The 26,541-nt window shown below is 41.4% G+C and overlaps 1 protein-coding gene across 1 annotated transcript; it reads right to left on the reverse strand.

Annotated features, from left to right (window-relative positions):
* Window positions 1-229: 229 nt before the first annotated feature.
* Window positions 230-12,283, reverse strand: LOC102795920 (CMP-N-acetylneuraminate-beta-galactosamide-alpha-2,3-sialyltransferase 1-like). The gene is made up of 8 exons (XM_087834886.1): window positions 12,214-12,283; window positions 11,613-11,874; window positions 11,328-11,524; window positions 11,049-11,228; window positions 10,027-10,072; window positions 9,818-9,937; window positions 9,105-9,264; window positions 230-249 (listed from the first exon to the last, which is right to left on the reverse strand). The coding sequence occupies exons 1-8, from the start codon at window positions 12,273-12,275 to the stop codon at window positions 230-232; spliced, it is 1,047 nt and encodes a 348-aa protein (XP_087691012.1). The 5' UTR covers window positions 12,276-12,283.
* Between the last annotated feature and the right edge of the window lie 14,258 nt (window positions 12,284-26,541).

Consider the following 26,541-nt stretch of genomic DNA (forward strand, 5'->3'; position numbering starts at 1 on the left):
GTATAACCCCTGGGTACATTTTTTTTACATGGTTAATTTAAGCTATGGATTAGGGGGGGAAACCTACCAAAATGTCACACTTCTTTAACGTAACCCCTTTCATGATTACTAGTCCTTCCTAAAGATTCCCAATATCAGTTTCAGTTAGGAGGGTTAGGAAATTACTATAGTTGTAGATACACATCCATTTGGCTTTCAGTTCTTTCCCCACTGAGTGTATGGCATTCAATCACATTTTTTTCATTAGGCCTTGATTGATTGATTGATTGATTGAATCTTTATTTTGAACATGTTAAAAAAGTACAACAACATAGAATTAAAAGAGACAAATAAACAAAGCAAAACAAAAAGAAAACGAGCAACCACAACTACAAATAACTTTCATGTTCAAAAAGGAGCAGGAAGAAGCATGAGCTTATTTAATCCCAGCCCTTTTCCACTATCTAGTAATCTATAGACTACAGAAATACCTCCTTGCAGTTACATTATATGTCGTATGTATTTTTTTTTTAATATATATACATATGTTTCTATCTATCCATACATACGTATATACACCTACGCACATATACACATTTTCAATAACCCCATTAACACCTCAAAGGATACACAACCTACAAATATATATATACCCATACCAACATACCTGTGCGCCCGCACACACATGAAAATATTAGACAAGAACACCCTATCAAATCTCCACCTCTTCCCTGTACCCTGTAAAAACCATCTCCTTAAACCGCTTTTTAAACTGTGCCATGCTCGGATATTGCTTTATATCTTTACTTAGTCTGTTCCACAGTTTCACTCCACACACAGAGATGCAAAAACGTTTTAATGTTGTACGGATACCAGGATGTTTTAAATTTAATTCCCCCCTCAAATTGTATCCCCGTTCCCTTTTAGAAAACATTTTTAGAATATTGTCAGGAAGCAGGTTATTTATTGCTTTATAAATAATTTGTGCAGTGAGAAAATGAACCAGATCTGTGAATTTTAGAATTTTTGATTTTAAGAATAGTGGATTTGTATGATCTCTGTAACCGGTTTTATGGATTATCCTTACGGCCCTTTTTTGTAATATAAAGATTGATGATAGCGAACATTTGTAAGTATTGCCCCACACCTCTGCACAGTAATTCAAATACGGTGCAATCAGGGAACAATAGAGAATGTGGAGTGATTTGTGGTCCAGAATGTGTTTTACTTCACTCAAGATTGAGACACTTCTTGAAATTTTGTTATGTATATGATTTATATGAGACTTCCAGTTTAATTTATCATCTATAATCACACCAAGAAACTTATGTTCAAGTACTCTTTCAATTTCCACACCATCTATATGAATCTGCACTTGTGCATTTCTAAGGGAATTCCCAAATAAGATTATTTTAGTTTTACTTAGATTTAGCGATAGTTTGTTCCTGTTAAACCATTTTTTAATTTTGCACATTTCTGACGTAATTGTATCCAGCAGCTCCTTTAGATTCCCCCCAGAACAAAAAATATTTGTGTCATCTGCAAATAATACTAATTTTAATATATCAGATGCCTTACAAATATCATTTATATAAATAATAAATAATTTTGGACCCCGTACAGAGCCTTGTGGAACACCACAAGCAATGTCCAAGCATGATGAGGAATGGACACCCAGCTTCACAAATTGTTTCCTGTCACTTAAATAATTTTTCACCCATTGCAGTACAACCCCCCTGATCCCGTACCGTTCCAGTTTATTAATTAATATGTCATGATTGATTGTGTCGAATGCTTTCTTGAGATCCAGAAATACTCCAGCTGCATACTGTTTCTGATCTATAGCATTCGTAATCTCCTCAATTGATTCGATTAATGCCAGAGATGTTGATCTTTTTGATCTGAATCCATATTGACTGTCAGAGAGTAATTTATATTTATCTAAGAATTTGTCTAATCGTTTATTAAACAGGTTTTCTAGGATTTTGGAGAATTGTGATAGTAAAGAAACAGGCCTGTAATTTGTGAAGTGGCGTCTATCCCCAGTTTTATACAGCGGCACAACTTTAGCTATTTTCATTTTGTTTGGCACTTTTCCCGTCTGAAATGATAAGTTGCAAATGTATGTTAGAGGTCCTACAATTCCTTCAATGACCTTCTTGACGATTTTCATGTCAATATCATTACAATCAGTTGATGTTTTATATTTACACATGTGTACAATGTCAATTATTTCTTTTTCCTCCACTGATGTGAGGAACATTGAGTTAGGGTTCCTATCAATCAGGTTTTCACTACAGTCTACTGATGCCAGTGACTCAGGAATTTGTTCTGCCAGTTTTGGTCCAATATTTACAAAATAATGATTAAAGCTGTTGACCTTATCAGCAGTGTTTTCCATAATATTGCCATTGTCGATAAAGTATTGAGGATAACTTTGCTGTCCAGAATTATTTTTAATGATACCATTTAAAACATCCCATATTCCCTTCATATTATGTTTATTGTTGTTCAATATTTTACTATAATACTCCTTTCTACATACACGTATAATATTAGTCAACTTATTTTTGTATTTTTTATATTTATTTTCAGCATCTTTTGTTCGTTGTTTTAGGAATTCCCTATAGAGTGTATTTTTCTTTTTACATGCATTTTGTAAACCCTTAGTGATCCATGGTCTATCTGAATATTTGTGCTTTCTGTTGTATTTTATTGTTGGACAGTTTTTATCGTACAATTCCATGAATATTCTTAAAAATATGCCATATGCAATATCAATATCAGTTTCTTTGTACACATTGTCCCAGTCCTGATTTAATAGATCATTCTTAAGTGCATTCATAGTTTCTTCTGTCCTTACACGTCTGTATCTCAGTTGTTCTTCATGCTGATTTTTCTTATAATTAGTGTCATAAACTGCAAAAACTGGTAGGTGATCACTGATGTCATTAATTAATATTCCGCTCACAATGTTGTTTTCCATATTGTTAGTGAAAATATTGTCAAGTAAGGTGGCACAATGTGGTGTAATTTTGCTAGGCCTGGTTATTTTAGGATGTAAACTCAAACTGTACATAGTGTTTAGGAATTCGTCGGTCATTTTATGCTTTTTCGGATTCAACAGGTCAATATTAAAATCACCACAGATAAACATAACTTTTTGATTTGTTTTAGAGAACATTTCCTCTATGAAGTCATTAAATATGTCATGGTCCTGGGTCGGTGACCCAGCGCTTTCAGTTTATTATCATTTCTAGTTTATTATGATGATGTTGATTATTATTGTTTGAGTTTTATGTGTTATATTTGGTCTGCCTTTGAGTCTGCGTCTGTGTCTCTGTCTGTCTATCGTGTCACCCCGCCTGTTTGTGAAGCTGTCTGTTTAGTTCTGTGTCTTGTTTGGTTCCTCGTGTCTGAGTTTCCTGTTTTATTGTGAAGGTCTCTGTCTGATGTGAGTATGTTCAGTTTACATTTCCCCTGTCCCGTCAGCCCTGATTCCTCCCAGCTGTGTTGCCCTCCTGTGTGCCATTTCCTGATTACCTGGTGTGTGTATTTATAGTTGGTGTCTGCCTGTGCTTCTCGTCGCGTCGTCTGTGTTCATTTGTGTCTCTGCTCCGCGTCTCTCTGCTCCTCGCTCCATGTCCTCCTTTTGTATTAGTTTTTCCAGTTTAGGTTTATGTTCTGTTCTGCTCACACCTTGGTTATTTGTGCACTGTAAATAAAACCCACTTGCACCTCCGCCACTGTCTGCTTTTGGATCCTCCTTCCTCACCTCCACACGACTGCCGCCCCAGCCGTGACAGTACGACGCGACCAGTAATGGATCCAGCGGACTCACCATGGAAGCGCAGCTCCCGTTTTGACGGGACCCGGCTGGCGCTTGGAGGGCCTCCGTGCTGCCGTTCCGCGCTAGCCGCTTCCTCCCCGCGGACGCCCCGGTCTCGCAGAAGACGCTCCAGCCGGTCCCGGGAGGACTACTACGAGCCTGCCAGCAACCAGCTTACGCCTGCTCAGGCATTCTATAAAATGTTAGGGATTGTTATCGTGCCACCCGACTCACCCTGCGTTTCCACGTCACCGCAGAAGCCGCCACCTGCAGCTCCGTCAGCTGATCAGCAGCCGCCTGCAGCTCAGTGTCCAGTGTTTTCTGCTCAGCAGCCGCCTGCAGCTCAGTGTCCAGTGTTTTCTTCTCAGCAGCCGCCTGCAGCTCAGTGTCCAGTGTTTTCTGCCCAGCAACAACGGACAACGACCGCCACAAAGCAGCCGTCTCAGATTCACCCACCGGAGGTTTCACGGCCCGACCCCCCAGGGGTTTTTCCCTACCTGTCGGAGCCGTCAGCGGTGGGAAGGAAACCTTCGCGCCACCGGCGCTTCACCCCACAGCCGGATTCAGGGACCCCTGTGCGACCAGCTGTGGTGAGTTTTAAGGACGCTGGTGCTTCTGGGACTGTGTTTTCTGGGGCTGTTCATGGGGAGAGTAGAGACAGTTCACGGCGCTTACCTACCTTCGTGGTAACTGACCTCTCACAAGTTGGCATTTTCAAAACATCCAAAACAGTAACTGACTGGGTTTCATCCACTCCACTACCAACTCCAGTCTCACCTCAAACAGTACATCAGCCTTTAGCCAGTTCATTAGCCCAGCCTGCATCTATTCCATTAGCCCGGTCACCCGCTCCCTCCATACTGGAGGCTGTGTCTGTGCCACCCATTTTGAATCCCGTTCCTAGCACCCATATTAAGCGGAGAGACAAACCCAATAAAACCACTCTAGTTTCTCGGAAACTGGCTAATCTAGAGACTGTTATTCGCCCCAGGGCCTCCCCAGAGGCTGGGTTTCGGCCCCCAGCAGACTCTGGACCCCTGGAGGTTAAGAACCCAGCTGAGGACTGCACCCGGCTGTCGCTGCCTGAGCAGGGTCGGTGCTCCGCGCAGCTGCAGTCTGTTCTGTGCCCGCCAGAGGTCCCCACACCTACTGGTTCTGTTCTGTGCCCGCCAGAGGTCTCCGCACCTGCTGGTTCTATTCTGTCTCTGCCGGAGGTCCCCGCACCTGCTGGTTCTGTTCTGCGCCCGCCAGAGGTCCCCGCACCTACTGGTTCTGTTCTGTGCCCGCCAGAGGTCCCCGCACCTGCTGGTTCTGTTCTGTGCCCGCCAGAGGTCCCCGCACCTACTGGTTCTGTTCTGTGCCCGCCAGAGGTCTCCGCACCTGCTGGTTCTATTCTGTCTCTGCCGGAGGTCCCCGCTCCTGCTGGTTCTGTTCTGCGCCCGCCAGAGGTCCCCGCACCTGCTGGTTCTGTTCTGCGCCCGCCAGAGGTCCCCGCACCTGCTGGTTCTGTTCCGTCTCTGCCAGAGGTCCCCGCACCTGCTGGTTCTGTTCTGTGCCCGCCAGAGGTCTCCGCACCTGCTGGTTCTGTTCTGCGCCCGCCAGAGGTCCCCGCACCTGCTGGTTCTGTTCTGTCTCTGCCAGAGGTCTCCGCACCTGCTGGTTCTGTTCTGTCCCTGCCAGAGGTCTCCGCACCTGCTGGTTCTGTTCTGTCCCTGCCAGGGGTCCCCGCACCTGCTGGTTCTGTTCTGTGCCCGCCAGAGGTCTCCGCACCTGCTGGTTCTGTTCCGTCTCTGCCAGAGGTCCCCGCACCTGCTGGTTCTGTTCTGTGCCCGCCAGAGGTCTCCGCACCTGCTGGTTCTGTTCTGCGCCCGCCAGAGGTCCCCGCACCTGCTGGTTCTGTTCTGTCTCTGCCAGAGGTCTCCGCACCTGCTGGTTCTGTTCTGTCCCTGCCAGAGGTCTCCGCACCTGCTGGTTCTGTTCTGTCCCTGCCAGGGGTCCCCGCACCTGCTGGTTCTGTTCTGTCTCTGCCAGGGGTCCCCGCACCTGCTGGTTCTGTCCTGTGTGTGCCAGGGGCTCCAGTGCCCACTGGTTCTGAGACTGTTTTCGCTGGGGGGCCCGAGGATTCCGTCCAGCCCCAAGACTCGTCAGCTGGAGGGCCCGAGGAGCCCGTCCAGCCCCAAGACTCGTCAGCTGGAGGTTCAGGAGAACCTAGCCAGCTTCCTGCTTCGCCAGCTGGAGGGCCCAAGGAGCCCGTCCAGCCACCAGCTGCTCCACCAGCGGCCGCATCCACGCCTGCAGCAGCAGCCGCATCCACTGTTTCGTCCACGCCGCCGCCTGCTGCAGCGCCTCCGTCTCCGGCTTCCACGCTGCCGCCAGCTGCAGCCTCGGAGTCTCCACCACCACCATCAACTTCGCCATCGCCTGGTCCGGCTTCACCACCATCAACTTCGCCGTCGCCGGGTCCGGCTTCACCACCATCAACTTCGCCGTCGCCTGGTCCGGCTTCACCACCATCAACTTCGCCGTCGCCTGGTCCGGCCTCTGCCTCATCTGCTTCGTCTGGTCCTGGTCCTGCTCCGCCTTCGTCTGGTCCGCCTTCGTCTTCGTCTGGTCCTGCCTCAGCTCCGCCTTCGCCTTTGTCTGGTCCGGTCTCAGCTCCACCCACGCCGTCGCCTGGTCCGGCTTCACCACCATCAACTTCGCCGTCGCCTGGTCCGGCTTCATCACCATCAACTTCGCCGTCGCCTGGTCCGGCCTCTGCCTCATCTGCTTCGTCTGGTCCTGGTCCAGCTCCGCCTTCGTCTGGTCCAGCTCCGTCTCCGTCTTCGTCTGGTCCTGGTCCAGCTCCGCCTTCGTCTGGTCCAGCTCCGTCTCCGTCTTCGTCTGGTCCTGGTCCAGCTCCGCCTTCGTTTGGTCCAGCTCCAGCTCCGCCTTCGTCTGGTCCAGGTCCTGGTCCTGCTCCGCCTTCGTCTGGTCCTGGTCCGCCTTCGCCTTTGTCTGGTCCGGTCTCAGCTCCGCCTTCGCCTTTGTCTGGTCCGGTCTCAGCTCCACCCACGCCGTCGCCTGGTCCAGCGTCAGGGTCTCCGCCCACGCCGTCGCCTGGTCCAGCGTCAGTGTCTCCACCCACGCCGTCGCCTGGTCCAGCGTCAGTGTCTCCACCCACGCCGTCGTCTGGTCCAGCGTCAGTGTCTCCACCCACGCCGTCGTCTGGTCCAGCGTCAGTGTCTCCACCCACGCCGTCGTCTGGTCCAGCCTCTGCCTCAGCTTCCGTCTCGTCTGGTCCAGCCTCTGCCTCAGCTTCCGTCTCGTCTGGTCCAGCCTCTGCCTCAGCTTCCGTCTTGTCTGGTGCTGCGAAGGCCACGCAGCCTTCAGGTCCCCAACTGCCGCCTCAACACCGTCAGTCATCTGCCAGGCCGCATGTTGGGCATCTTCGTCACCGTGGCCGGCCTCCGGACTTGCTTTCACGCCGCCGTCGCCGTCCGCACGGTCGGCCCCCAGAACTGCTTCCTCGCCGCCGTCGCCGTCCGCACGGTCGGCCCCCAGAACTGCTTCCTCGCCGCCGTCCGCACGGTCGGCCCCCAAAACTGCTTCCTCGCTGCCGTCGCCGTCCGCACGGTCGACCCCCAGAACTGCTTCCTCGCCGCCGTCGCCGTCCGCACGGTCGGCCCCCAGAACTGCTTCCTCGCCGCCGTCGCCGTCCGCACGGTCGGCCTCCAGAACTGTTTCCACGCCACTGCCTACTGCGTGGCCGGCCTCCGGACCTGCCCCATTGCCACTGCCATTCGCGTGGTCGGCCTCCGGAACTGAACTGTTTTGGCCTCCTGCGCTGTCGGCCCCCTACACTTGGCCATCGGGGCCTTTTGGTCTCTGTCCCTCCGTCCTGGACCCCCTCCGCCCGCCCTGGTCGGGTTATCTTCTGTTTTGTTTTGGTCGGTTTTTGTGTTTCTGCTGGGCTGTCTGGAGCCAGCCCTTGAGGAGGGGGTACTGTCATGGTCCTGGGTCGGTGACCCAGCGCTTTCAGTTTATTATCATTTCTAGTTTATTATGATGATGTTGATTATTATTGTTTGAGTTTTATGTGTTATATTTGGTCTGCCTTTGAGTCTGCGTCTGTGTCTCTGTCTGTCTATCGTGTCACCCCGCCTGTTTGTGAAGCTGTCTGTTTAGTTCTGTGTCTTGTTTGGTTCCTCGTGTCTGAGTTTCCTGTTTTATTGTGAAGGTCTCTGTCTGATGTGAGTATGTTCAGTTTACATTTCCCCTGTCCCGTCAGCCCTGATTCCTCCCAGCTGTGTTGCCCTCCTGTGTGCCATTTCCTGATTACCTGGTGTGTGTATTTATAGTTGGTGTCTGCCTGTGCTTCTCGTCGCGTCGTCTGTGTTCATTTGTGTCTCTGCTCCGCGTCTCTCTGCTCCTCGCTCCATGTCCTCCTTTTGTATTAGTTTTTCCAGTTTAGGTTTATGTTCTGTTCTGCTCACACCTTGGTTATTTGTGCACTGTAAATAAAACCCACTTGCACCTCCGCCACTGTCTGCTTTTGGATCCTCCTTCCTCACCTCCACACGACTGCCGCCCCAGCCGTGACAAAATACTTGAATAGTAGAGCCAGGTGTTCTATATATACAGCTAATTATTACATTTTTCTCTTTTTCCTTATAAATTTCAATTGTTATACATTCTAATAAATTATCAATTACAGTTGTCATGCTTTCTACCACCTTGTAATTTAGGTTTTTATCCACATACACAGCTACTCCCCCTCCACTCTTGTTCCTTCTATTTACAAAATTCACTTCATATCCCTCCAGTCCAAAGTCCAGTCCTTTCTCTGCATTGATCCATGTTTCAGAAATGGCAATAATTCCAAATGGATTTGTCAACTCATTTAGATATTCCTTTATATTGTTGAAGTTGGCATACAGACTTCTGCTATTAAAATGGATTATTGATAATTTATTTTCCGTGTTGATGGTGTGCTTAAACTGTTCATCAGTGAAGTAGCAGCAGTTACTGCTGATGTTGTAGAAGAAGTTATTTTCCGGGTCTATATCCTTTTCTAAGTCTAGAACATTATGGTCTGTGTATCGAAATGTTTTCAGTTCCAGATTATCATAAAGAGAATTCCAATGAGTTATATTGATATTGTTGTCGGATGCAGATGAAGTTCTTTTGGACTGTGCCATGTGTTGTGTTGTGTGTCACGTCACATGTGTATTCATACCTCCAGAGTAAGTTGAACCTCAGTATTTGTCCAGCTCCTCCATATTTCTGATGACCAACACTTTGGCTTTACTTTGGCCTTCATAGAACTTAATTTTTTGTTGCTGAGCTAGTTGCTGGATGATGTTATACTCATAATTTCCAGGATGTACTCCAGTTCTTAACCTTTTGTTTGTGAGTATTTCCCAGTAGTGATTCCAGTTTCCATCACTGTCAGCGCCATAACCAAACACATCAACCTGGGAAGACAAAAAATGAACATATGAATTAATGGGAAACAAATGCATGGACAAAATGTCCCTTTTTTAACTAAAATCCAAACAATGGCTGCTGAAAAATGAAATGAACAGTTGGACAGCGACCTGAGCAAGCACTAAATGGAAAGACCATGATTATACCATGAGTATACAATGACAAAACCTCTTATTGAGAGGTTTAGCTAAAAAGCTTTCCATGAAGGACTGTCTTCTAGATTGTAGTCTACTCAATTTAAGAAGGGAACACATCAGAAATACTTGCAACAGCTTTCACTTTCATAGGGCATGTGAACTGAAATTTAACCATTCACAGATTAAACCAGAGTTTTTTAATCAAGTGGTACTGGTGGGTAAACCTGCTCTGATCTTCACTAAAGACATTTTGAACTTTTGAAATGCACATCTATTTAGGAGAGCAATATAAGAACAAAAGAACAAATTAGCAAAGACTGAAATGGACCAGCTTGTATGACAATAAAAATCATATTTTATTTTGTACGTCTGGCACTTCAGAAACTGAAAACTTTGTACTTACCTCATCACAAATGTGAAGTGCAAGAATCAAAGCCATAAAGCCAGTGGATGGATAATGTCCCTTATTTCCAAGCCAAACCTCATGTACATATTTCATGAAAGCTGGATTTACCACCATGACCTGTTAGAAATTAGAATGAGCCTTTAAACATCTTTTATTTTTAATTATTACCATTGCCACCAGGAAGCTTTGCCATTGACGTTACTCACCAAATCCTTGTTAGTTTTGATCTTTGATTTCACTGGCATATATGACCTGTTGGAAACATCATGACATTGAAAAATATAAAGTAGGTGTTTAACAAAAACAAAGCTAAAAAAAGCATGGTCCGTCTTGAACATGGAGAAGGATCAGAGTAATGGTTTGATACAGAAATTCACCTTATTTCACCTCACAGTACATCCATCAGCCAAATCCTTTTAATCTGCGTACATGTTGAATTCATGCACTGGCATTCTATTTTTGCATTTGATGTAAATTCTGTGCTGCCAGACAATCTAGGAGAAATCTTTTGAGATACTTTGCTGTGGTAATTTTAGCAGCTGGGAGAGAAGAAGGTAGTGTATGCTGACTGTAACATCTAAACCTAAGAGTGTTATTTTTTCTTTTAATGGGGTGGCATTGGTGGGACCAAGAAGAAAGCTGGGCAAGCTCAGATGAAATCAGAATATTTTATCTGAAACAAAATAAATTACAAAATGATTGTATGATTGAATGTATGATTTTCATGTGCCCAAATTAGTGGCTGCACAACTGCCTAAAAATGGTTTACATAAAATAACTTTTCAACAGGCATTAAGAGTCTTTATTTTATTTTTTTATTTTTACTTTATATTAGGTCACAATCCTAAGAACAGTACAAAAGCATACTTAAATGAACTACAGTAAGATGAGTTGTTATGAGGACACTTCATCTGTCTGCATGTTGCATAAAAAATGTAGTCATAGTATGATTTCAGGATAATCAGTTTGTAGAGAGCTTAGTAAGAAGGTGCCGTCATTTGAGGTCTGTCTTCGTGGAATACATTGCAGAAAGACTTTCATCACTTTTCATTTTCATCACTGGGAACTTGATCTTTATGAGGCAGATTTTGCTATTTTATTTTTTCTATTTTATTATTTTCATTTAATTATGTTTGTCTAAAACAGGTCTCTCTTGTAAATGAGACACTGAGTCTCGTTAAATAAATGTCAAATACATGTGCATGTAGCCCTGAAAAATAGAACTCACCTTCCAGTAAACCTTGTTGTAGAGGCATTAATGAGCCACTCAAAGTCCTGTATCTTAAAGGGAAACAGTACAAAATGGGTGTTGTCATCCAAATCCACAGCACTCTCTGGATACATGACACGATGAGTTGTCTTGTTTCCAACGTCTTTTTCAAAGCCTCTAGTAATACCAGTGTTCATTCTAAACAGCACAAAGGGATATATTTCACATCAGTTTGGATCTTTAGTGTAGGAGGGGACATTTAATGGTAAAGAAAATTTGCTTTAGCTTAGAAAGTACCTTATGACAACTTCATGTAAATCTATCAGCGGTCCATAATGCGATCTCCTTAAATTACCAGAATTACCCACCACAGCACAAGTCCTGCAGTGGTCATATTTGGGTTGTATAACATCTGGATTCTGTGGGAAGATCTGAAACAAGTTGGCCACCGTTGTTTCATAAACTCTGAAGCTACGGCTTTCTGCCTGCAAATCCTGTCAGACATTTCAAATAAACTTTGCTGTTAGACCAAATGAGCTGGGGGGGGGGTAAAAATGTCATCCTTTCCTGGTGACTACTTACCTTCCACCAGTTGAATTCATTCTGTGAGAGGTTTAAGTTTGCAGTCAAAAATGGTTGAACACTTCTATTCGATCGATCCAGAAGCAACTGCTTATCCTCTGATAAACATTTTATGCAAGCACACAGCTTTTGGTCCACAGCATAATGAGTCAAATGGTAGCCCGTTTTGAAATACACACCAATGCAAGTGAAACACATCAGGAAAACAAGTACCTTAAATTTTGAAATCATTCTAGATGTGCGACCAGGAAACATTACCAATCTGCAGACAGAGTGTGTGGAGACACACACAAGTTATGCTCACAACAAGAAAAGACGTCATATAATGCTTATATAATATCCGTATTGTGCAAAACGAACGATATAGTCCTGCAAGGATAAGTCTTAACTTAATTGCCACTTATACAAAGCCATTAAAAACTAAACAAATAAATAAAGAAGTCATGTTTATTTTCAGGAAAGTAAACATTTGGCTACATAAAACAGATGACGTTTTATGTAGTGATATTTGTATTCACTCATAAGAAAATAACATCAGCAAAAATTAAGCTTTTTTTACCGCATCATTTGTAAAAATATGATACTTTTCTATATGACTTACCCGGTCTGCGAGGAAATCCCTTTCTGGTCTAGTTTTATGAAATACAAGTACAAAAGTCGCATAGACTCACTATCGGTGACAACTTTTTCACCGTTTCACTCACAGGTGACAAGCGTGACATACTCGTTTGCTACCCAAGAACGCGATGCCTTCGTCTCTGACAAAGGTGTGGAGAGGTGTGGTTTGTGCGGATTTCCTCACGTTCCCATGTTCGTGTTTGGAAACCGACCTGCAGACTATGTATATACGATACTACAGACTATATATATCTTCCACAAAACCTTACTTTGTTCAACTTTGTCCTAATGTGACTGTTTTCGCTTATAGAGAATCCTAACGGCTTTAAAGGTGTAAATAATCACAATATGAGCTCTGTTTATATCCAGTTTATTCACTGAGACAACACACAGCATAAACAATTATACAGTATCAATTTTCATTTTAAAAAGCCGAAGCAGACCGCGCGCGCGCATGCTCTCCATTTCACTCTTTGCTGGGGGAAAAAAACAAAAACAACAACATGTTAAATATGAATCCACATGATGAAGATCTCTGCATCTTAGCTGTGCTTCTGTCACTTAATAAATGTGGACAAAGTTTGTGTTTTTTCCCAATTATGAATCGTATTCTTATATATTACTTACCTTAACATTTGAATGAGATTTGCATATTAGTTGCTGTTGTCTCTCCTCAGAAAAAGGTAGATTAGAATAGGGCTGGTTGTCACATGAGTTGGTTGTCACATGCTTGTTACTGCCACATTAGAGCACACAGTCAAATTCTGTTGACATCACACATTTGATCTGTCAATCTGTCCATTTTGCCATTTCCATGAGTCAGAGTAATTTTTTGTCCCATTGTTCTTTTTGTATTAAAATCTCACACAATATTATTCATTTTAAAAAAAATGAATTTGTGGTCCTGTGTTGTTGTTGTTGTTGTTGTTGTTGCAGACAACAACAGCACATACATTTACATACATTTGTCATAATTTGTGACTAGTATGACTCTGAGTCAGGGTTGCTACATCAAGACTAGAAACCTTAAAATGGAGATCCCCAAAATTTTCTATATCTTGGTCATAGGGCATGCGTCAAGACTAAAAATGTTCTGAGTCAGACTGATATTAATGTAGTACTGGTTTTTTTTTTGTTCATTTGTTGTTCCATGTTTACACTGACTGGCTCGCTATTGCTCAAGTTAAAAAAGAAACCTTGCAGAGAAAAACTTAGATATGGGGGCCTTCTGGCCTTTTTTAATGATATCAGTGGTATATGTTGGCATTAGTAGTGATAATCCCAAATAATGACATCTGCATTGTTTTCATGTATTATTTATACTGATGTCAGCACTGGTGATATGGAAATCTAGTCTAGTATATTACTTCTGTCTGTGTCACTGTGAAGTCATAGAATGTTGTATTGCAAAGAAACAATGTTTTAAAGAGCTCAAACAAATTAAGTGCTTATGTCAATGACTAATACATAGCTTTAACATTTGTAGTCGATCCAGTAGAAACTAAAACTTTTTCATAATTCGTGTGACCCTGACCTTTGACCAATGACCATGAAGCAATACATAATAATGTGGTGTATTTTATTATGTTTACTATTATGATTGGAGCAGAAATGACTAAAATCTTTGGCTGTAAGACATTTTAAGACATATTCATGCAATGTGTGATTTTGTGATACTTCATGTTATCATTGTGACGTCGTAGGGCATTGTATTGGGAAAAAAAACATGCTGTACAGCTTTCCCCATGACCTTTCATATGATATATCTTTCGAAATGGTCTCTTGAAATTTTTTTCAAAGTCAACTTTGACCTTGGTCAATTCGTATCTTACTTTTGTCTTATTGGTGCCTTACTGGTGTCTACCATCACACAAAATTTAAAAATGATATCTTAAAAACTGTAAACACTAGACTGCTAGCAAATAGACAAGTAAACAAATAAACGGAAGTGATTAGCAATTATGTGGCCGATTAGAAAACCAAAGGCCTCAAAGAGCCTTGAGGCAACTGTTGTCAATGTTGTAATTTGGTGCTATATGAATTGATTTAAACTCTGTCTTAGAATCCAGTGGCAAAGTAGGAAATTCATGAATGCAATGGCTGATTAGTGAACTCACCACAAACTAGTATAGTTATATGTGAGTGCATTTGTTTTCCATTTTTACTATGGCCACTCTTTCTAGCTATGCAGCTGATGAATGCCCATTATAATAATAATAATAATAATAATAATAATAATAATAATAATAATAATAATAATAATAATAATAATAATAATAATACATTTTATTTGAGGGCGCCTTTTAGAAACCCAAGGTCACCTTACAAAAAACACAATTAATAAAAGGAACAGTAGTCATAAAATACATAAAATAAGTTAAAATTACAAAACAGAGCGTGACAACAGATAAAATCAGCATTAAAGCGAATAAGCCAGTTTAAACAGGTGTGTTTTGAGCTGTGTCTTAAATACGGAGAGGGAGTCAATATTTCTTAGTGCAGGAGGAAGAGAGTTCCAGAGCCGGGGAGCAGAGCGACTGAAAGCTCTGTTCCCCATAGTGATAAGGTGTGAGGACGGAACGGTAAGATGAGTAGCAGATGATGATCTGAGAGGGCGGGAAACAGTGGTGATATGGAGCAGGTCACACAAATATGAAGGAGCAGATTTATGGATACATTTGAACGTGAGAAGTAAGATTTTAAAGTTTATCCTGGCTTCTATGTGCAACCAGTGAAGCTGCTGAAGAACTGGGGTAATATGAGCACTTAACGGAGTACGGGTTATGATCCGTGCTGCAGAATTTTGAAGAAGTTGGAGTTTATGAAGGGATCTTTTAGGGAGACCAAATAGGAGGGAATTACAGTAATCAATACGGGATGTAATAAGACTATGGACAAGGATGGCAGCAGCATGGGGAGTAAGGAAGGGACAGAGTCGGTTAATATTACGTAAATGGAAGTAAGCAGACCGGGTTATGTAATTAATGTGAGACTGGAATGAAAGAGTATTGTCAAGTATGACACCCAAACTCTTAACCTGAGGGGAGGGAAGGGTGGGAGAATTTTCAATGTTAATGGAAAAGCTGTGGGATTTGGTTAAGATAGATGGTGTGCCAACAAGTAAAACTTCAGTTTTATTACTGTTGAGCTGGGTGTCATCGGCATAACAGTGAAAGTTTATATTATATTTTCGGAATATATAACCAAGAGGAAGCATATAAATAATGAATAAAAGAGGCCCCAGTACTGAACCCTGGGGCACACCAGCAGAAACAGGATAGAGAGTTGAAAAATGGGATTTAATGTTGGATAAACTGAGTGCGGTCTGAGAGATAGGAGGTAAACTTATTCAGCTACATGTGGAGTTTGTATGTTCCATATGAGGTTAGAATTGTCAGTGCATAAATCCTCATATTACAGTACAAATATTGATGCAAAGATGTGTCCATTCTTCACTGATGGCTAATTCAAGATGTATCCAAACAAGACTTTAACTCAATTAAAGGTTTGACAACTTCACAAGGCTTTTTCCCCTCTTATCCACAAGTGAACTGTTGGTCAATAATGGCTTTTTCTTCTTCCATCCAATTCATTTCCAGCACCATCCTGCATTTGTGTTTTTGCTCACATCATTCATGTTTTTTTTTTACCTGTGGCCTCTGATTTTCTCTTCTAAGTCACTCAAGTCTTAAACTCATCTCAAGTCTACATGGTGGTGGTAGCTTTACTCACATTTCTGGTCCCATTTACAAGTGTTTCATTGGGTGAGCTTCAGTAGACTCCAATCTTTGCTGTAGGTTCTCCATTCACTATCCCAACACACATCACCCTTTCTGCCTGAATGCAAGCTGATTCTCTCTTCTCTCCCCTGACCTTTGCCAACTCTCAGCCTTATCACACACTCTGTGCTCTCCTGGCCATCAGCAGCCTTGAGCCTTAATCCAGGCTCTCTCTTGCCGCCTGTATTTTGCAACTCTCAGCTTCAGCGCAGGCTCTGTACTTTCTGCTGGTCATCAGCAGCATTGAGTCTTAATGCAGGCTCTCTGTTGTCTCTCTTCTCCTTCACCTCATCAACTTCTCCATGCTGTCTCTCCTGGTGTACATTGGCAATGAGCCTTTTTCACAGGCTCTCCTTCTCTCTCTTAACTTCAATCTAATCTCATTCCTTACCTCAAAGATGGCAATTCAATTCAATTCAGTTCAATTTTATTTATATAGTGCCAAATCACAACAAAAGTCGCCTCAAGGCGCTTCATAGATACAGAGAAAAACCCAACAATCATATGGCCCCCTATGAGCAAGCACTTTGGCGACAGTGGGAAGGAAGAACTCCCTTTTAACAGGCAGAAACCTCCAGCAGAACCAGGCTCAGGGAGGGGCGGGGCCATCTGCTGCGACTGGTTGGGGCGAGAGAAGGAAGACATGCTGTGGAAGAGAGACAGAGGTTAATAACAGATATGATTCAATGCAGAGAGGTCTATTAACACATAGTGAGTGAGAAAGATGACTCGAAAGGACCTCTCTGGCACTCTCCTGACCTCCAATTGTCTTTGAGCCCCGATGCTGGCTCAGTCACTGCTCTGCCTCACTCTACCTCTTTGCTATCCAGACCATTCCCTCAGTTTTCTCACTCGCCATGATGCATCTGTACTCATTTTATGTCTTACCATGTATTTTTCCAATCCTGCAGCTAAAGTTTGTGTTATATTCTTTAGAAAGGAACTTTCTACCATGGTAAGATTGCTTTTCTTTGGGGGTCCTGCCCAAATTTCTATCACTGCCAGGATTTCATTCTGCTGTAATGGGCCATTGAAGTCCAATCATGAAATAGCATTACTGAAATTTCTAACTTAATAAATAGTTAGTTCTTTCTAATGATCTCTCTTCACTGAAATTGAGTTTATGTGTAAGTTCTACATGGATACATGGATGTATTTCAGTTTGTCTCTTGTATTTATATTATATTTGTCATGATTAGGCTATGGTCAGGCAGGATGAGGACCCAAACGCAAACGCCTCACAGAAGCAGGAATGAACTCAAAACACAGTTTTATTGCTGACAGAAGTTAAGGCGATACAAAATAATATGAAACTAAACTGGGAAGTCATAAAGGAACTGACTCACAAGGAAACACACGGGAGGGAGAACACGACACAGAACTGAGCGCGGACATAAATACACAGAGGGTTAACGAGGGAAGTGGGAGCACACGGGGAACACAGCTGACACAGATAATCGTAACGAGACAGGGCAGTAGTGAATACAACATGACGCATACTGACGAGAGATTGTCAAAGTAAAACAGGAAGTACACAGAGGTTCAGACAGGAGGAGAGAGAGAGCACAGACATAACGGGCTGGGGAAAACATTGAATGAAACACAAGGAGGGGAGACGAGGGCTCACAGATACACAGAGGGGCACACGGGGTAAAAGTCACAAGGGGAAATCAAATAAGGAACAACTTAACAGAGCAACTCAGGAACCATGGCCTAAATAAAGAACCAAATACAAAAATACATGAAAACTAAGAATGCTGGGCCAACATGGCCCTGGACCATGACAGTATTATGGATGCTGAAGCAGCTTTTCTTTTTAACCACGTTGGTATAGTTAGTTGTGGGTTACTACAGTGGCTTATGATCAAAGTAGCTATTTATTTCACTTGTATCTCTCCTTTTCTCATGATTCATATCTATTTTTCTATCATGTTAATTACACTTTTACTTCATCTATTCCTCACTCAGTTGTTGTCACTGCTGTCCATCTTCCTTCACGTCTACACAGCTAAAGCCAACAACAGTAGTTTCTTGTGATTGAGAGGGATACAAGTTGTTGTTGGCACTACCTTTAACAGTGCAGCTGTAGCAGCAGCAGCCTCGACGGCTAACATGTCAGTTAATTTGACACATTTTGCTACATCTATTTATATTTTTTTTTTGTCTTTTTCTGTTAGCTTTTCAGCTCTCCCTTTGTTTTGAACTCGATTGAAGGTCAGTTCTCACTTACACCTGTTAACCTTCTGCAGTCTGCATTTGGATACACGATACTCCACATCGTCACAGCATGCTCTGACAAATAATGGACCCAGTAGCCTCTATGATGAGGAAAAGGAGACCATTATTGATATTGTGGAGAGGGTGTGTAATAAGATGCGATGATAAGATGAGTGGGTGACTGAGCCCTGTAAAAAGTAAAATGAAGAGGTAGTTCTTAAACTACACAGGCTGGTTTCTGGCTTTCGTTGGCTGCTAGACTCCCTACCTGGGTTGGTCAAGAACTTTCTAGTCACCACTCTTCACCTTCTTTCACCCACTGCTATTCTCAAAACCTTCATAGCCACAGCAACTCAGTGCCCAAGGAAGTGCCCAAGAAAATAAATAAATAAATTGACTGAGAAGGCAAAGAGAGGAACATAGAGAATGGGAGAGAGCAAAAAGAAACAGATTGGCCATGTAAAGTCAGTTAAAAGTTAATGCAACTTCTGTTTTCACTGATGATGATTTCGCATAACCAAGATTGGCAATCCACATTTGATAACATTACTGTTAAGAAATGTGGATTCCTAGCCTCCTCTTTTAAATATAATTATAGGATTATATTGCTGTTACTCTCTTGTTGAATAGGGTGTGCTTGTGTGTGATTATCAGAGCAACCAAGTGGTGACTAGGATGAAGAGAGGACAGTAAACGTGGCTTGCACAGGACATCTGCCACTACATTCATGTGACAGACTAAAAATCTATTCTCCACTCTTAGAAGTAGGGTACATGATGTTCTGTGGTGAGTTTACACAAGGAAGGGTTTGTATGGATGGAAAAACGTGAAACTTTAATTCTGTATTGAATGGCACTGCTCTTCTGGTAAACTGCAGCAGGGGTTTATTGTCTTTTCTAACTTTGTTTTTCAGGGCGTTGGCAAGACGGGCTTTTGGCCATTTATTACAAGCATGTGTTGTAATAAAGGCTCATTTTATTGTTAATTGTTTTAACCATCCACTTCATAGTGAGTTTGACTTGCCTACATTTGAACAAGAAATTTACAATTGCATGCTAATAGTACAGGTTTGGCGAGCTGGAACACAAATTTTCCTTTACACCTGCATGTTTGCACACTGTATCATGAAGCAATTAGGACCATATGTCTGGTTCTAAGTTAAATAACTGGCTGATCTGGTTAATTTACAGTACTCTGACACACATACATTTTGGTTTTGCTAGCGAGCATTCAGAACAGAATGTCCAGCATAGCAGATACAAGGACAGTAAGGGGAAGGAAACAATAGTGATTGTAAAGTCACTATTGTTAGTGAAAAAGTATTGGCTTTTTAATCCTCTATGCGCATCACTGTGTTTCAGTGAAGAAATGCATTATGGGATCTGGGCCATTTTACTGCATGTGATCACCATTTTCTCTTGCTACTCCCCTGTCATACAGTTGCCTTTTGTCCAATAAAAGTAAAAGGCCAAAATTTAAAATGTTAAAAAATCTAGATAAAATTTATGATAATCCTGAGCATGTTTTGTAAGAGGACACATGCTTGTCATCACCATTAAACACAGTTGTGTGTCTTTGTTGTCTGACTCTAAGGGTGTGTTTGAGAGCTGAGTGCTTGTCATTCTGTGTTGCAATGCTTCTGTCTCCAAAATAACAAATACATAGCTTTACTTCATACAGTCTGCTGTCATGAACTGATTTTTTTTCTCTTTAGACAATAGTAGAGCTTTTTCAGATCAAATTGCTTGAGGTGCAGTTTTATGATACAGTATCACATCAATTCAAAATCTAAATGTAATTAATCAGTATTTGTGATTGTACCATTCAATTGTTCCTAAAGTCTGGTATATGGTTTTTCTATCCAGTGTATTATGTTGTAAATGGATGATATTTAAAAGATCCTTTGGATGATTTCAAAATGTAATGATTGTCAACAAATCTGCAGGAAGCAGAAAGTCGGTTTGGAATGTCAGGACAGTGGAAGCATCATGGGAAGTGTCTATAAGTGTGTGTGTGTGTGTATGTGTGTGTGTGTGTGTGTGTGTGTGTGTGCGTGTGCGTGTATGGAAAGACATGTCTCCACTTTCTACTCCATATACAAACAGATCAGATGACCTGAAATATGATTTTGGTTTTTCTTTCTTCTTCACTGTTTAACTGTTTTGTGTATGTGCTTATTAAAAAAGCAGATGGTAGTGTTACACTTTCACAGCTCACATTTGTATATAGGATATAAATGTAATATATATTATATTATATTACATGTAAATATAATAACTAGCTAGAAAATCTTATCCAGTATATTTGTATGAATTAATGAATGTGGAAGGGAAACATGGAAAGAGAGATATTATTTGATTAAATCACACTATGAGGCACATAAATTTCAGACTATACATTTCTTTATTTCATTACATGAAAAATATGGTCTGTCATAATGACTCAGATTTGATCTGAAATTCCTTGTTTTGATAATCGTATTTCTTGCTTTTCACCTCTGCTAACAAGATTATTTCTAAACTTCAACTCACAACTCAACCTCAGAATCTGAATAGGTTTATATTAGTTTTCATTGCCTTCATAGCAACAAAAACAACTTTGAGCTGTTGTGTGTAAGAACTGGGACACCTGTATATGTTGCATTTGTTTTTAACCATTGCCTTTATTACTCTTATGCATTGCTAGTGAATCAACATGAAAAATGTATTTCTGCAAATTGTCCTGATATTCATTAAAAGGAAAGCCTGAGGTTTTCCAAAAGACAAATTGATTTGAACTAGTGAGTATTTTATTGAGAGAATGGGAATTATTCTTTTAGCAGTTTAAAAAAAACCTGTTAAACTATAAAAATATAAAATTAAAAACAGTGTTATATTCAGTGCTTCCAGTGCTCCCTGGTGGTGGTTGTGGCACACAACAACAAAGCCCCCTTGTCTTAAGCGCATCTCAAGCTTTGTTACGCTCACAGCATCACCTACACTTTTATAGATATTTTTAGACTAAATTGTAACCTTCTTTTCTGTGTGCTCTGAGTAGGCAATTAATTATAAAATGTTTCCAGTGATGGCATTTAGAATGTTCTTTTTTCTCTCTCTCAGTTTAGATTTGACATCTTTAATCATCTTTCACATTTCACAAATGAGCTTGGATGGAAGATTTATGACATTTGACAGGATATTTACCTTCTAAATGTCACCCAGTCGTTGCAGTTTGTGTCTGGAGTGGGTATGTGCAATTGAGCATAGTTCAGAAAAAGAGACTCCAGGAAATGCTTCACATTTTCTCACTCCAACATAAACCACATTTATTTATCTGTTGCCAGCGCATGATCTCTGTCTCAATACATCATAATTATACCCACAATGCTAATAAAGAATGAGTGAAATTACAAAAGAAACCAGCTCACACACACACACACACACACACACACCTTTTACACATCAGTCCCTTAATTTTTATGAAATATTGTAAACATACACGTAGATTTTTTTCCACATTTTTACTTATTTTCTTTAGGCAGCATTACACAAACTGGAGCTTCAAAGCATGAGTGTACAGTATATCACAGTACAGAATGAACACTGCTAATCAAGGAGTCTTTGTTGGCGTCTGTTCTAAGCAGGCAGTGTTCATTTAGGATACAGAAGCATGATGTCTACATAAACTGGTGGACAGCCTTTGGCGTATGAAGAGTTAAATTTCCAATTAAAATAGTTTGAAGAAGCTTAGATAGAGTTGTCTGAGAATTACAAAGCGCCGGAACTTTAACTACTGCCATTTAAAGTGTTGGGTTAAACCCTGGATGTGTTTAATTAAGTAGCAGTCAGGAAGTCATCACTGTGTTTGCTTTTTTCTCTTTCCTTTTTGTAGTTAAGGTGATGACAGGCAGAAATGAAAAAAAAAAAAGAAAGACATGAAAACAATTACAGGGGCTTTTCCTGCCTCCTCCTTCCTGTTTTATTAAGAAACAATCAAGTGAACAATCGAGGGAATTTGTGATGTATGGAGGTGTTTGTTTAATTCAACCTGTGTGCACAGCGCCGATTTTATTGTTCTGATTGAAAATGTGCCTGATTTAATTTCATTTAACTGAAAGTTCCTAGTGAGGCTAATCGCAGTCGCTTTATCTAAGCAGAGTGTGGATACATTCACGATGGGCACTCATATACTGCAGCAATAGGTATTTTATGTATGGCGGGCATTTTTCATTTATATGGGCCTCAAACTGTGTTCTAATTAAAACTGAGCTGAAAAGATTATGTTGTTGTAGATTTTGTTGTAGTTTTAGGATAGGATATGTAGGATAGGATATTTTTCTTGCTGCTACAGTTTATTACTTTATTATCAGTCAGGAAAAGCAAATGACTTTCACAAACTGCCCGGGGACTACAAAGTTTCCGGGTTCAGTAGACGGAAATTAGAATGTGGTAATTAATTTTCTATTAGTCGCATTAGTCGGGGATTATGTACAACCAAGACATGATATTAGCTGAAATGATAAGACGCTAGCTTTTTTTCTCCCCCTCTCCCTTTTATTTACTTACTTACTTACTTACTTACTTATTCTACCGATACCATGCTATACCATTTTACTGTAGAGAAACTAGTGATGGTCTGCTGTCTGCTGCTTATTGTGCCAATTTGATCCAGACTTATTAACACAGCACAGCTCTAGTTCCTTTCAAATGAGACTGGCTAAAGCTCATTCAAGTAGAATTTTTCTTTAACTTTTATTAACCTGTTCTCAGATTTTTGGGATCACGAGGCACATAATGAATTTCATGTTAATGTATGAAATGGTTTTATGCCATGCAAATAAACAGTAGGACTTTTTAACATCAAGTTTTGACTTCTATGGATTAGTTTCCCTTTTATAACAATTGTACAGTGTGTAAAACCAGCAGGTGTAGCTTTTATCTGTCTGCTAGGCCTCACCTCTGCTAACATCAGTGAATCAAAGCATAGGATCGCAAAGCAAAATTCATGTAGTAAAGACAGAAATCAAAGACTAAATAATAACAAGAGAAATCGGGTTCTTTGTAACAATAGTGAATAAACTAAAACAGGAATCCAAAACTAAAATTACCACATATACGAATCAAAACTTTTAAGCACTAGAGGAAGCGAAAAATTTAAACTGAGACGCTTTAAAACGTCACAAAAGCCACAGATCATGACACTCCTGGCTCCAAAACACCAGCATGGCAGTGATGAAAAATGCTAACATGAAATCTTTTATTTACAGTCTGTGCTTTACAATTGTGACTAATATCCAGCACTTCAAGTTCAGCGATTTTAAACTCAGGCTGGACATGCAGGGAAATGATTCGGAGTCAACTCTGATTGCATGCTGTGCGGTCTGTTCTTTATGCTCCTGTGAAGGTTGCCAAGGACGAGAAGGCAAAGAGAGCCAAGATTTAAATAACTGTAGAGCTGAGGAGTTGAGAGACACTTGGTGCAAGGTCAAAGCCGGGAGCACTGCGACTGTTACATCAGCAGCTGCACAGAAAAAGAAAAAATTCAGAGTTTCAACATTTTCCAGTCAGAAGTGATTAATCTGAAGATCGCTTGGACAAAAATCAAATATGTGATATTTGCAAGCTAAAAAAATCTCAGTTTCTGTATGAATTCTTTTCCACCTTTATGGTTATGTGTTGTTGTCATAATCAGCTGTGTGCAGGCAGGAATTGGACCCAAACACAAACTCACCAGAATGGGGACTCAACTCAAAATATAGCTTTATTAACAGAACGGGAAAGAGGCTATACAGAAACCAGTACAAAGCTAAACTGGGAAAACTAAACTCACTGGGAAAGTCACACAGCTAAGAGGGAGAACGCGACAAAGAACTGAGGGAGACGTGGACATAAATACACAGAAGGATAACGAGGGACATGGGAACACAGCTGACACAGATAATCATAATGAGACAGGGCAGGAGCAAACTACATGACGTATAGTGACGAGAGACTGTCAAAGTAAAACAGGAAGTACACAGAGGCGCAGACAGGAGGGGGAGAGAGAACACGGGGAGAGCACAGACATAACGGGCTGGGGAAAACATGGAATAAAACATGTGGAGGAGAAGCGAGGCATGGGGACTCACAGATAAGTGGAGGGGGACACGGGGTACAGACACAAGGGGAAATCTAGTAAACTAAACTGAACAACCTAGGAACCATGGAATGAATAAAGAACAAAATACAAAAACATAAGAAAACTAAGAACGCTGGGTCAAAATGACACCAGGACCATGACAGTTGTTCCTCTCACCTTTTAATAATCAGTCCACTTTGGATGCCACATAAAAATTAAATTAAAAAACCGTCCTAAATCCAGTGCCTGTTTCATGTTCTGTTAGGATACATTAATGAAGATTAAAGCCTTTATGTGTCTCTCTTCACTGAAAAGCACACCCACGTGCACAGCTGCAAAGACGAAGCAACTCTTTGATCAGACAAAGACCAGCCAGGAAGACGACAAGAGGAGCAGGTGACACAGAAGCAGAGAGAAGCCCTCGACTTAAAAACAAAATTCAGCTCATGTTTCTCTGCAGGAAACATAAAGTGACAGGAAGACCTTTAGTCTTTCACAAATAGTTTTGACACACTGCTCCATGGTCCATCACAAATGATCATTTCAGTTGTGATGAGGCTGGCACAAGTCATAAATCAGTATTTATGAGTGTACCATGTATCTGTGAGCAGTCTGCAGCCAGACTTTATGAATGTGTTAATCATCAGGTTATTAAGAGAGCAAGTTTAATTCCAGGCTCAAGAGACTCTTAAAGCAGTCCTGTCATATTTATGACTCTGCTCTTAGAATTAGTAATTGCATTATCAGATAACATTTTAAGGGTGACTTTCCACTTTGGGGCTGGATCTTCATTTTTCATTAAGCTCACCCTGATGTGACATGGAAATATTCTCACCCAGAGGGCGGATATCTCTCACCGCAGTCAGCATTTTTGTTTCCACAGTGGTCAAAAAGGGGGAAAAAATTGCACCCACTGTATTTTGTGCACAGATGTGAACAAATAACTAGCATACACTTTAAAATGCAGCATGTTTTCTACTGCACTCACTTTCCTTTTACCAAAGCTCAGCAGTACCTGAAGAAAATATCCAACCATCTCTGTTGCAAATTATCGTCCTTATGGCAAATTCTCAAACAATAAATTATGAAATCCTCCAGACTGTGAAGTGTTTAATTGAACATTTGCTCCAGCAGAGGTAAGCAGCTAATCTTTCTCTTCAGTGAAAGCATTTGTCATGTTAGTTGGAAATTATGAAGAGTGTTACAGCTGCACAGCATGTCAGCATAAGACTATCAAACAGCTCCAGGAGCATCAAACAGCATCGTGATCACATTATAGAAAAAATATAACTAGGCTCAGTCCCAGTGCTTCTTATAGGCTTTCTGAAAACCCGAATGCTCTGATGAAATGAAATGGTTTCCTCCTTTAGCCATTTAGGACTGCATTGGTTTGGCTGCATTTTTATAACCTTATATACCAGCCAAGTCCTCTATGATAGATGATAAATGATCCACTGACTTGCTTTGCCAGAATGGGGGCATCTACATAGTGACTCCATCACTTAAGACAGTGAAGGGCAAAGCCCAATAATATAGATTGCTGTATCAGTGCAACAGGATTTCTTGCTAAATGTGCACATGAGGATTTACTTGACATCATCAGTTGTATTTTTATTAAAAATCATTAATTATGTGTATGTGGGAAAGTAGCAACATGAATCTGATAAGTCTTTAACCCTTAAAAAATAATTCAAGTTTCCACAAAAGTTAAAATGGATCTGCAGTTCTTCTCATTTTTGAGGTGTATTTTTGATGGGTTACTACCTTTTTTATCTAACTGTTTTCCTTTAGAAAACACTAATTCACAAACTTCATTTCCCCCACATTATACAAAACCTTTCAGTAAAAGACATGCAGCAGAGCTTCTCTCCTAAGTTAGTTGAGACCATAGACTATATTAAAGATGGAAATAACCACTGTGGCATCACCCAATCATTCTGGACTCTACATTTTGAAACATCAACATTAGTGTCCTCTGCAAGGTTGGTTATCAGGAGTCAAATGTGTCTAGAAATGAATGAGGAGGTGGATTACTTGGTCAGCAAGCTGCATTCATAAGTCCCCAGTCACACAGGCCTAGAGAGTGGATGGCAGTCATAAACTGCAGTTTGTGGCCTTTCCATGCTGGCTTAATTTTTCATTGTCGAATGTTGTTGCTTGTTCAGCGGTCACACAGTTTTAAGAGGTTGTGTGTATTGCTTACCAAGTACACCAGCATA

The sequence above is a fragment of the Neolamprologus brichardi genome, chromosome 22 (assembly GCF_056152115.1).
Source record: "Neolamprologus brichardi isolate AB-2024 chromosome 22, ASM5615211v1, whole genome shotgun sequence".
Lineage (NCBI taxonomy): Eukaryota > Metazoa > Chordata > Actinopteri > Cichliformes > Cichlidae > Neolamprologus > Neolamprologus brichardi.